A 13077-nucleotide genomic window follows, 5' to 3' on the forward strand; every position below is an offset into this window, starting at 1 on the left:
GTGTAGTACCTCTAGTGGGGGTTAAGCGCCTTCTCTTAGTTGACGATATCGGCGCAAGCAGTTGCAGCACCAAGAATTATTCACCAACAACCATAATGTATGGTATTTCCTATAGGAAAAAATATATATACATCATAATTGACACAGAGATAGCAGAAGCCGTCCGCAAGATGCTAGGATAGTGGATATACCTTATAGTTCTAGTAATTGGTCAATATAGAGTATTTACAGGTACTAGAGGACGTTATCGATAAGATAAGGCCCGCCTCTACACTCACCCCAGAGCTTGGGGAGTATGCATCGCTAGTGCACGGAATATCATTATTGCATCGCCTAGCGCAATTGGTTTTGGTGACCGCGCTGCCCAGTTTCGTTCAACTCTGGAAATTTCACGAGGCGTCACATTCAGTAGATTCAAACCTCCAAGGCTGCGGGCCGCAAGCATTCCATACTTTTATCCGCCAACACTCCCCATCCGCGCTCTCATAGCAACAGACGGCCCATCGATCCCTAGAGAGATTCTATATATTAATTCGCTGTATTACTCCAACCAACACCATCTCTGCCAGCCTCTTCACGGCGCGTTCTCGTCCCGATCCTCGTCCTCAGCCTTGCTGCGATTTCTCGGTTTAGGCATCGCCTCACCATCCCTTCCTCGGATGGAAGGCGGAGCTGCGTCTCGCGGACGCCGATAATGCAGCCATGTCGGGAACCACTATTGACGATGTCGTGAAGCGACTTAGCACCCCGGAATTAGGTACGACCACCTCAGCTTTGCTCGCGACTTCGTCCTCTCCTCGTCCTCTCCACGTCGTCGCATGCTGCTGTGATAACTACGGCTGCTAACCTCTTGTTGATAAATAGATGCTCGGCTGAAGGTGGAAGCGGCGACCACCTTGCGCGACAGCCTGGACGCTTACACCAATGGCCCTATCTACGAACCCTTTTTGAAACGCTTGATGCCCATATTCATAAACATCTTACGCGGGCCATGCATCTTTCAAAGCAGTTCTCCGGAGCAGGTAATGAGCTCGAAGAATACGTTTGGAATTTTTGGTTACTGATAGAGACGGTTAGAAACTCCGAAATTGCATCCTGGAGGTGCTACACCGGCTGCCAACCGCCATGTCCCCCACCGAACCGTTCAGACCATATGCCGAAGAGATTGTCGATTTACTTATGCAGCTGGTTCGCATCGACAATGAAGACAATGCCACACTATGCGTCAAAATCACGTCCGATATTATGCGCCACCAACATCAAGTTTTGCAGAACAAGGTCCAGCCTTTCCTCTCGTTGATCCAGGAGCTCTTCGATCAGATGGAAAAAGTCGTCAAGGAACAATTAGATAATGCGTCTCTCGCTCCGAACCCCCAGCCCGGTGCACCGTCAACACCGGGAAGCACGCACGCCAATTTCCAATCTCCTCGACCAGGCTCTCCTGTAGCTTCAGTGCCGGAGCTGGGTGCCGATCCCCAGCAACAGAACCGACCGCTTCTCAAAGGAATGCAATCCTTCAAAGTCCTTTCCGAGTGTCCCATCATTGTCGTTTCAATTTTCCAGATATACCGCAGCACAGTTCAGGTCAATGTCCCCAAATTTGTTCCGCTCATCAAGGGCTTCCTCTCTCTTCAAGCAAGCGCTCAGAAACAGGCCCACGAAGATGCTGCTGCCAGAGGCGATATACACACAGGAGTGAGTGCGGGTATTAAGAATCGGGCCGCTTTTGGCGATTTTATCACGGCGCAGATCAAGACCATGAGCTTCCTGGCCTACCTCCTCCGCCAGTACGCTTCACAGCTGAAAGACTTTCTTCACTTATTGCCCGATATAGTGATTCGACTACTTAAAGACTGCCCGCGAGAGAAGTCGGGTACGCGAAAGGAGCTTCTCATTGCTATCAGGCATATCATCAATTACAACTTTCGAAAGATTTTTCTCCCCAAAATCGATGCGCTTTTGGACGAACGCACGCTAACTGGAGATGGCTTGACGGTTTACGAAACGATGAGGCCGCTAGCATATAGCATGTTGGCTGACCTGATTCACCATGTCCGCGACTCATTGACTCCGGAGCAGATTCGCAAAACCGTCGAAGTATATACCCGGAATCTTCAAGACAACTTCCCTGGAACTAGCTTTCAGACCATGAGCGCGAAACTTCTGCTGAACATGGCTGAATGCATCGCGAAGCTTCCCAACAAGGTGGACGCAAGACACTACTTGATGATGATCCTCAACGCCATTGGTGACAAATTTGCTGCCATGAATCGACAGTACCCGAACGCTGTGAAGCTTTCCAAGCTATACCACCAACAGGCCGAGGCTGGCGCGCCTGAATCATATCTTGCTGATAAGGAGACACCGCCCGACTGGGACGAAACCGATATCTTCTCTGCAGTACCCATCAAGATTTCGAACCCCCGGGATCGAGGAGCTGACCCAGTCGGAGACAACAAATTCCTGTTTAGAAATTTGATGAATGGGCTGAAGAACACGTTCTACCAATTAAGAACTTGCAACATCGGCACTCCCATCGACCCCCAAAACGCACCACCACACTGGCAAGAAGTCGCTTACGGCTTTACGGCAGAGGAAGTAAACGTAATCGTCAAATTGTTTCGGGAGGGTGCATATGTTTTCAGATACTACGAAATCGAAAGCCCCGCCACAGAGAATCAGTATGTATCACCAGTTGAGTACATGGCCAATTTCTACATGGTCTCAAGCAGTAAGGAAGAGAAAGATCTGCTGGAAACGTTTGCTACCGTTTTCCATTGTATTGACCCGGCTACCTTTCACGAAGTATTCCAGCAGGAGATCCCGCATCTTTATGATATGATCTTTGAGCACACGGCCCTCTTACATATACCCCAGTTCTTCCTTGCGAGTGAGGCGACGTCGCCTAGCTTTTGCGGTATGCTTTTGCAATTTCTTATGGAGAGAATCGACGAAGTCGGCTCAGCAGACGTCAAGAAATCCTCCATCTTGCTGCGGCTCTTCAAGCTGGCCTTTATGGCTGTCACCTTGTTTGCGACACAGAATGAACAAGTTTTGCTACCTCATGTCGTCAACATTGTGACAAAATCGATAGAGTTGTCGACAAAAGCGGAGGAGCCTATGAACTACTTCCTTCTTCTGCGTTCTCTTTTCAGGAGCATTGGCGGCGGTAAATTCGAACAGCTCTACAAGCAAATTCTACCTTTGCTCGAGATGCTCCTGGATGTTCTCAATAACCTTCTCATGGCCGCGCGAAAACCATCAGAGCGAGATCTGTATGTTGAATTGTGCCTTACCGTGCCGGCGCGACTGAGCCATTTGCTGCCGCACTTGAGCTTTCTCATGCGTCCATTGGTTGTTGCTCTTCGGGCCGGGACCGACCTTGTAGGGCAAGGACTTCGTACGCTGGAGCTCTGCGTCGACAATCTCACAGCCGACTACCTCGATCCGATCATGGCACCAGTAATCGACGAGCTCATGACCGCCTTATTCGATCATCTGAAGCCTCATCCTTATAGCCATTTCCATGCACATACGACCATGCGGATTTTGGGAAAACTTGGAGGCAGAAACCGCAAGTTCATGACGGGTGCTGTTCCTCTTGCTTATACCAGCTATGCCGATGATCCTTCGAGTTTTGATTTACGGCTTATTGGTTCCAAGAAGGACAGAGCATTCCCGGCCGAACTTGGTATCGATTTTGCTATTCAAAAGCTAATGGATATACCCAGGAACAACAAGAATAGCCAAAATCGACAGTATGATGATTACTACAAGAAGCAGGCTATCCATTTCATCAAAGCTCAGCTGAAGCTGCGCATCGGCTTTGATCAACTGCCTGATGATTTCCCAAAGATTGTTAGACTCCAGGCACAAGATTTTCTGAATCGCAATATGGATATCAATTTCGCGCCCTTCGAAATTTCAAGCCGTGAAAAGTCTATTCCCAAAAAGGATGAAGAGGATAAAATAACCAAGAAACTGCTCAAGGCAGTCATGTTTTCGCAATCAATACCGGATGTTAAAACCGAGTCCAACGCTTTCCTCCTTGACGTTTGCCGACATTTCGTCCTTATTGAAGTTGGTCGATCCTTGATCGACCTGAAGCGAAACTATAGCCCCTTTGATCCCAAAGCAGGCGAAGGCCCACTGACGATCGATACTCGTGTCCTATCAGACGCCATTGTTGAGTCTCTAGCATCTGACCACCCCGATGTCCGCGAAGCAGCGCAACAGGCGATCCGAGAGCTTTATAGCTGCACAGCCCTTATTTTTGGCTCAGATGTCAATGTTGGCCGGCTTCAATTGTTCAACCACCTAAGTAACACATTCTGTCATAGCTGCTACGAGGAGGAATGGTTTACAAAGACAGGAGGAAGTCTTGGTATTAATTTCTTGCTTACGGAGCTTGACCTTGGCGATGCTTGGGTCGCATCAAAACAAACCGAATTCATTCGTGCTCTCATGTATGTCATTAAAGACATGCCCCTAGATCTCCCTGAGAAGACGAGGTGTCTTGCCCAGACCAGCCTTGAAGTTTTGCTTCGGCGAATCACCAAGGACATCAAGAAAGCGGATGCCCTGCCAGTCCAACAGCAACCAGGCCAACCGCAGGTTAAGCAGCCCCGCTTGGCCCAAATTTGCATGCAGTTCAATAATGAACTTTCACATATGAATAAGTTTGTCCGTGAGACTGCCAAGAACTCGTTGGAGCTCATTGCGAAAGCCGCTGGTTGTGAGGTGTGGGAACTAGTCGAGCCATACAAGGATAGGTTTCTTCAGCCCATATACGCCAAGCCCCTTCGTGCTCTCCCTTTCCCTATCCAGATCGGATACATCAACGCTATGACCTACCATATGAGCCTGAAAAACGATTGGGTTACTTTTGATGAGAATCTCAACCGCCTGCTGATGGAGTCACTTGCATTGGCTGATGCCAACGACGAGTCCTTGGCCAACAAACCGGCCGAGTTCAGAACGCATGAGCACATCGTCAACCTACGAGTTTCCTGCATCAAGCTTCTTTCCACTGCAATGACATTTGACGAATTTGCGAACAACCCTACTAAAGGCAAGATACTTTCCGTTTTTTTCAAGTGTCTCTATTCCGAGTCGAAGCCTACGATTGCAGCGGCAAACGACGCCCTGAAGTCAGTGCTGGCTGTTGATAGACGCTTGCCGAAAGATTTGCTCCAAAGCGGTTTACGCCCTGTTCTACAGAGTCTATCAGATCCCAAAAGGCTTAATACACACGGGCTTGATAACCTGTCAAGGCTGCTGAAGCTTCTCACTAGCTACTTTAAAGTAGAGATTGGTGCCCGTTTGCTTGACCAGATTGAGTCTATAGTTGAGCCCAATGCCTGGCAGCAAATCTCCTTCACATTTTTCGAGCAGCATCCTCAAATGAAAGTCATAACCGCTATTCTCAACATCTTCCATCTCCTGCCTTCGCCGGCGGAAGCTTTTAAGGATCGCCTGATCGATTGCTTTCTTGGCCTTGAGGAGCGACTTCGACGAACTCACCAGAGTCCATTCAGGCTACCGATGTTTCTCTACTTAAACAGATACCCCAAGGAAATTTGGGCATATTTACTTGGCAAGTTAGACGATTTGAAATATGGACGACTTCTTGCTCAGGTCCTTCTTCACCCAGATAGTACGCCACTGAGAGAGACGGCCGTGGAGAATTTAGAAGGTTTGATTGGAAAATGCAACGAGATTGCCGCGCTGAACAACGACAAAAAATACATTGCTATTGTCAATACGATCCACATTCTGCACTCTATCGGACAGTTCCCTGCTTCTAGTGGCTGGATGGATAAGAAAGAGCATCTCGCTTGGCTGAAGGCCATTGGAAAAAACCTCGAAGCCAACATTCGTGGCTACTCGCTCCCAGCGGCTCTTCGTTTGCCTGGATACCAAGCGGCCGAGCAGCTCATGAACATTCTCGTCAAATCGCTAGAGAGATCACCAAAAGACCTGGATGCCTTGTTTAGTTTGGTAGAGTCAGTTGCTACGGAGGAGCTCCGCTCCACGCAACCGCTGTTCTCATTTATTTACGAGAAGATCATCGGCAGTGACTCTCTAGAATTTTGGAAGTCGACGTTCCTTCGCTGTCTTGACGCCTACTCCGGAAAGACTGCCTCAAATAAGACGAAATATTTCCTACTCCATTATATCGTTAATCCTATTGTCGCCACAGATGTGATGCGGCACTGGAACCAGCCAGAACAAAACCGGGCTCAGAGGCTGATGGATCGATCGATAATCGATGCTGTGAGCGCCAAGATTTGGAAGGTGCACCCTGAGATGACGCTTGACGACTCAGCACAACCAGGAATCGATCATATCCGATTTGAAGTACTGCAACTATCCGCAATGCTAGTTAAATATTACCACACGACACTCCAGGAAGCGCGAAAAGATATCATTAAGTTTGGTTGGACTTTTATTCGCTTGGACGATGTCATCAACAAACATGCGGCATATGTAGTGATAGGATATTTCATTGCCCACTACGAAACGCCTCAAAAAATTGTCAGCCAGGTATACATGTCTTTGTTGAAGACCAACTCTAATGAAGGCCGGGCTTTAGTCACCCAAGCCCTTGAGCTCATTGCTCCAGTTCTTCCTAAACGTTGCGGTACGGGTCCAAATGAACGGAGCACTCAATGGGCTGTGGCACCGCGCCGCGTATTGGCCGACGAGGGTCAAAATATGCAGCAGATGACAAGCATCTTCAACTTTCTCGTGCGACATCCCGAGCTTTTCTATGAGGCCAGGGACAAATACGCCGTCCTCATCATCACATGTCTTAGAAAGGTTGCCGCACCACCGAATCCTTCTCATGAAAGCAAGAAGCTAGCTTTGAATATGATGTGGCTCATTTGGACATGGGAGCAATGGCGGATTGAGGGTAAGAAATCACCTCTCGTATCATCAAGATCGCTGTCTGAGTCACCAACGTCGAGAAAACGGAAGTTGGATAGCGACCAGCCAACGATTACGTCGCCAACGTCGGCGAGGCAGACGGCCGCGGTAGATCGTCCAGAGTATCAAATACCACCCCTGTTCCGCCTCAAGATGGTTAAGTATTTGGTAGAATTTATTGCACAGCTAAATGAGAGGTATCAACTGCCTTCTGCCAAACCTCGTGGACCTCCAACCAGCGCTCTTCCAGTATCTGCACCCATGACGGAGCTTTGCAAGAAAGCCATGGCACTCCTCTATAATCTCGTGCAGCCTCAATGCTGGGGAGACCTGGATCTCGACCTATTCCCAAATGTCACCGATGTCATCCTCGCTCATGAAAAGACACAGACAGTTCTCAACGCTGATCCTTCGGACAAGGAAAAATATGACGAAAAATTCCTTACAAATATCATCAACACGCTGCAAGTTGTCCGCATAATTCTGAACTTCAAGTCGGACGAGTGGATTCAAAGGAGCATCGCACCTATCCAAAAGGTTTTGGAGAAGTGCCTGAAGTCTGAAAATCCGGAGATTCAGGATTGCTTGCACCTCTCCAGCAAGGAGTATGATGATGGCCGAGAGCTGAAGTCCACCATCAGACGCATTCTTGATGCCGTACCTGAAGATACGCCCATGGAAGATGCGGATGCAGAAGGCGAGTCTGAAGTTCAAACATCTGAAATCGTTGCCTACCTCTCCCAGATAGCAACGGAACAGATGAATAGCAACCTTTACGTCTCAGGTGTTAATATCTTATGGTCTCTGGGCAATCGAAAGCCTGCAATCATTGATCAGCACATTCCTTCGCTTATGAAGGCTATGCAAAGCAAACACGCACGAGAGCATGTGCAGCATTATAGTGCTTTGGCAAGCCAAGCAACAGGAGTCCAAAGAAGTCAAGAAGCGAACGGAAATACTGGAGAACTCTCTGCGTATGAGCTTGAGATGCAAACAAAGTTGATGATCAAGGAAATCCAGGTCGTCGCATTACGAATGGAGACTCTGGGTGACAATCGGCGACCCTTTTTGAGCGTTTTAGCAACCCTTGTGGAAAAATCTATGCACATCGAACTCTGCACAGAGATCCTTGGCATGGTAGAGGGCTGGGTCTTTAGATCTGAAGGCACTTGGCCGACTTTGAAGGAAAAAACGGCCGTCTTGCACAAGATGCTCTCCTTCGAGCACAGACAGGATCCGACAATGCTATCCAAGTTCTTGGAGTTGGTGATTCGGATCTACGAGGACCCAAAGATAACCCGGACGGAGTTAACTGTGCGTATGGAGCACGCCTTTCTCATTGGGACACGAGCGGTGGATGCAGAAATGCGAAATCGGTTTATGGCTATTTTTGACAAGAGCTTGTCTAAAACAGCTAGCGTTCGCCTCTCATACGTGTTGACATCCCAAAATTGGGACACTCTCGCTGATTCGTACTGGCTTGCCCAAGCCAACCACCTTTTGCTGGGAGCTGTGGAGATGAACACAAATATACAGCTTCATGCCGATGACTTCAAGGTAATCAGCGCGTCCCAGCTTGCTGGAGTCTATCCCAAAGACAACACTAGGGAGCTAAACATGATGGAGGATGAAAAATTTGATGCTCTCATGGCTAACCATCGACGGTTCATGGCGGAAATTGGCGATGTAAAGGTCCGTGATATCATCGAACCGTTGACGCAACTACAACACATCGACAACCAGCTTGCCCATCAGCTTTGGGTCGTCGCATTCCCAATCTACTGGTCTGCGACTTTGCGTGATGAGAGGCCTGAGCTTCAACATGGCATGGTTTCGCTGTTGACGAAGGACTATCACAGTCGCCAAATCGACAAGCGACCAAATGTCGTACAGTCTTTGATAGAAGGAGCAGCAAAGACTTGGCCCGAGTGTAGGCTTCCTCCGCATGTCTTGAAGTTTGAAGCAAAGACGTACGATGCTTGGTATACGGCTCTAGTACAGCTTGAGAACGCGGCTATTAAACCTGGTGGCGACTCGGCTACCGTTCGAGAGAGCAACCTCGATGCGCTTGTTGATCTCTACTCGTCTCTACAAGAAGATGACCTTTTCTATGGGACTTGGCGTCGTCGTTCACAATTTGTGGAGACAAACGCTGGCCTTTCTTATGAACAAAATGGAATGTGGGACAAAGCCCAGAAACTTTATGAGGCAGCACAGATCAAGGCCAGAACTGGCGTGATCCCGTTTTCTCAAGCCGAGTATATGATTTGGGAAGACCACTGGGTTCTTTGTGCTCAAAAGCTGCAGCAATGGGAAATCCTTCAAGATTTTGCCAAGCACGAAAATTTCCAAGACTTGCTGCTCGAATGCGCCTGGCGCAACACGGATATGTGGCAGGATGAGCAGCACCGCGAGGCTCTGGACAATATCATCAAAGGAGTCATGGATGCTCCCACCCCACGACGAGCTTTCTTCCAGGCATTCATGTCTCTGCTCAAGTTCCACAATCAACTAGAAGCGGCAAACGATTTTGCCCGCGTGTGCGACGAAGCCATACAGCTGTCTATTAGAAAATGGCACCAGCTTCCCGTCCGACTAACCAATGCCCATATTCCCCTGCTTCAAAGCTTCCAACAATTGGTAGAGCTGCACGACGCCAGTGTCATCTGTCAGAGCTTAGCCAATACCAATGCAACAAACCTCGACGTCAAGTCAGGAGAGCTGAAGCTGCTGCTCGGAGCTTGGCGGGATCGTCTCCCCAACGTATGGGACGACATCACTGCTTGGCAAGACTTGGTTACCTGGAGACAGCATATTTTTAACCTTATCAACCAAACTTATCTTCAGCTGCTTCCACAGCAAGGCCAGCAAAACGCTGGCGGTGCTTCCTTTGCTTACCGTGGCTTCCACGAGACGGCCTGGATAATCAACCGGTTTGCTCATGTAGCCCGGAAACACAACTTGCCAGAAGTGTGCATTAACCAGCTCAGCCGTATCTATACCCTTCCAAACATTGAAATTCAAGAAGCCTTCTTGAAACTCCGCGAACAAGCCAGGTGTCATTACGAGAATCCTGAGGAATTGAACAGCGGATTGGATGTCATAAACAACACAAACCTGAATTACTTCAACCCCCAGCAGAAGGCCGAGTTCTACACGTTGAAGGGCATGTTCCTCGAGAAGCTTAAACACAAAGAGGAAGCTGATGCGGCTTATGGTACAGCTTTGTATTTTGACATTGGAGCGGCAAAGGCCTGGGCCGAGTGGGGATACTTCAATGATCGAAGGTTTAAGGAGGACCCGGCGGATTTGAACGCAGCAAGACAGGCACTGACGTCGTACCTGCAAGCAGCCAGCAGTTACAAGAATGCAAAGTCACGGAAGCTCCTTGCTAGAATTCTTTGGCTACTGAGTCTAGATGATTCCAAGGGCTCTATCGCTGCAGGATTTGATGATTTCAAGGGAGAGACTCCAACATGGTACTGGATCACATTCATTCCACAGCTGTTGACTGGCCTGGGATATAAAGAGGCGCCAAGAGTGTATCAGATCCTACTCGGAATCGCAAAGTCGTACCCACAAGCTCTCTACTTCCAACTCAGGACAAACAGGGAAGATATGATGGCCATTAAGAAAACTCAGGAAGCCAAAGAAAAGGCGCGACTTCGAGCTCAGTCTGTTACTGCTAACGGCAAAGCTGGCACTTCTCCTGTACAGACGAAACAAGAGGCACCGAAAGCTGAGGGAAGTGCATCACGACCGGGTACAGCCACCGCGGGCGAGGCAGCTCAGGTCAAAACTGAAAATGGCGAGGCTAATGGTACAACATCGGCGACACCTGCACCCGCAAACGGTGCACAGGGAGGCCAAGAGCAACCGCAGTCTCAAGCCCCGGCCCAAGGCCAGGCGCAAGCTCAGCCAGCGGCCCAAAATCAGAAGAGACCGCCTTGGGAGCTGACTGAGGAGATTATGTCTGTTCTCAAGACAGCATTCCCCCTGCTAGCGTTGTCAATGGAGACCATGGTGGATCAGATCCAAAAGCACTTCAAATGTCCACCGGACGAGGATGCATACCGTCTCATTGTGGCGCTACTCAACGATGCCCTGACATACGTTAGTAGGACACCGTCTTCGTTCGCTAAGAGTGTTAAGCTCCCCTCGGCGACAGAAACAAACATCACCCGATTTGCCGAAACGATCTTGCCAAACCACATCAAGAAGTCGTTTGAAGCCGACTTTGTCGAAGTGAAGCCTACAATGTACGAGTACATTCACAAGTTGAGGCGATGGCGAACAAAGTTTGAAGAGAAGCTGGACCGTAGAATTGTGCACACCCCTCTGGAAGCGTTCTCTCCTCACTTGAGTGAATTCCGGTATCAAAAGTTTGACGAAGTTGAGATTCCTGGGCAGTATCTGCAGCATAAGGACAAAAACCAGGACTTTATTCGCATAGAACGGTTCTTACCTAACGTTGATTTGATACGATCTGTCAACGCGTCGTACCGAAGGCTCAAAATGCGTGGTCATGATGGCAGTATTCACTCTTGGGCTGTCCAACACCCCGCTGCCAGACATTGCCGACGAGAAGAGAAGATCTTACAGCTCTTCAGACATCTCAACCAAACTTTAAGCCGCAAGAAGGAGAGCCGACGACGAGACTTGCAATTCACTCTGCCACTGATGGTTCCCTTGGCACCACATATAAGAATTGTGCAAGAGGATACGTCATATATCACATTGCATGGTGTTTACGAAGATCATTGCCGCCGCATGGGCATGTCTAAAGATGAACCAGTCTTGTTCACACTGGAGAAGCTCCGAGGGGTTCTTGAGTCTAAGGGAGGACAGGTAAGCTGTTATATCGAGATTGGAGAGTGCCCAGCGAAGATGATAACTAACATGAGGTACTACCAGTCGAAACCCGAACTGACGCCTACAGCACGCTTGGAAGTATTCAACGCAATTCAAGAGAAGTGGGTGCCATCAACTGTGGCGTTGGAGTATTTCCAGCAAGCCTTCCCGCAATTTGCCGAATTTTGGCTATTCCGAAGACAGTTTTCATACCAACTGTCGGCATTGACGTTCATGACCTACATCTTGTACATGCATAACCGATACCCGGCCAAGATGAATATTGCGCGTGGATCTGGTAACATCTGGGGCTCAGAGCTTATGTCTTTTATGAGTGCATCCAAGCCGTTCTTCCACAACCCAGAGCCAGTGCCATTCCGCCTCACGCCGAACTTGCAGACGCTTATGGGGCCTCTGGCTATGGAGGGAATCTTTGCCTGCTCAGTCATGGCGATTGCACGGTGCTTGACGGAACCGGAGCATGAGCTCGAGCACGCATTGACTCTGTTTGTCAGGGATGAAATGATGTTCTGGCTGATGAACAGTCATAGGAGCGGTATCAGCGAGAACCAGCTCCGTGACTCGGTTCAGCTAAACAGCGATTCTATTGTGAAGCGAGCCATCAGCTTGGCGCACAACCCTTCGGGCAACTTGCCTGCGAATCAGACAGTCATTGACGCGATCGCTAAGGCTGTAAACCCAATGAATCTGGCGCAGTGCGACGCTTTGTGGATGCCATATCTGTAATATCTCACAGAAAATGAATCTCTGTTATAAACACAAAATAGGAAAAAAAAATGCCTTGTTTTATTTTTCTCTTCGCCATTTAGGACTGGAAGGAACAGACTTGGGAGGAGAGATGAGGGGGTGAGGAAATGTGTGTAAAAGGGAGGAATTGCAAATTTTGGTATTATTCCATTCAGCAAGGCGTTGGACAGGATGGAGAGGCTCGAGTGTTTTTTCCTTTCTTTCTTCTTTTTTTTTCTTCTTCTCTTCCTTTTTCTTCATGCTCATGTTTTCTTATAATAAAAATTAGGAGGACGAGGAAGCGTGCTCAGGTAACGTGTATTCACGACAAAACTAGATTTTGCTAATGAGGGATGCGGGTACGTTGAATCGGTTTTTATGGATTCATGAGAGAGCATAGAATTGGTAAATTGCAAAAAGTCTTAATATTGATACCGCCTTTTTTTATTCTTTGTATAATGGCACGCCCTGGAAAGTGAAGTGAAATGATTGTGTTATTGCTCCTATTTTATCACTGCCTTTTGCTGGGTGGGTGGTTGATTTAAAGTG

General features: G+C 48.5%; 1 protein-coding gene across 1 annotated transcript; it reads left to right on the plus strand.

Moving 5' to 3' along the window:
* Positions 1 to 379: 379 nt before the first annotated feature.
* Positions 380 to 13055, plus strand: TrAFT101_008359 (uncharacterized protein). Its single transcript, XM_024905147.2, has 4 exons — positions 380 to 757; positions 865 to 1022; positions 1078 to 11778; positions 11845 to 13055. Exons 1-4 carry the CDS (start codon positions 703 to 705, stop codon positions 12526 to 12528), a joined length of 11598 nt encoding a protein of 3865 aa, XP_024762228.2. The 5' UTR covers positions 380 to 702; the 3' UTR covers positions 12529 to 13055.
* Positions 13056 to 13077: the final 22 nt, after the last annotated feature.

Source organism: Trichoderma asperellum, chromosome 5, assembly GCF_020647865.1.
Source record: "Trichoderma asperellum chromosome 5, complete sequence".
Classification (NCBI taxonomy): domain Eukaryota; kingdom Fungi; phylum Ascomycota; class Sordariomycetes; order Hypocreales; family Hypocreaceae; genus Trichoderma; species Trichoderma asperellum.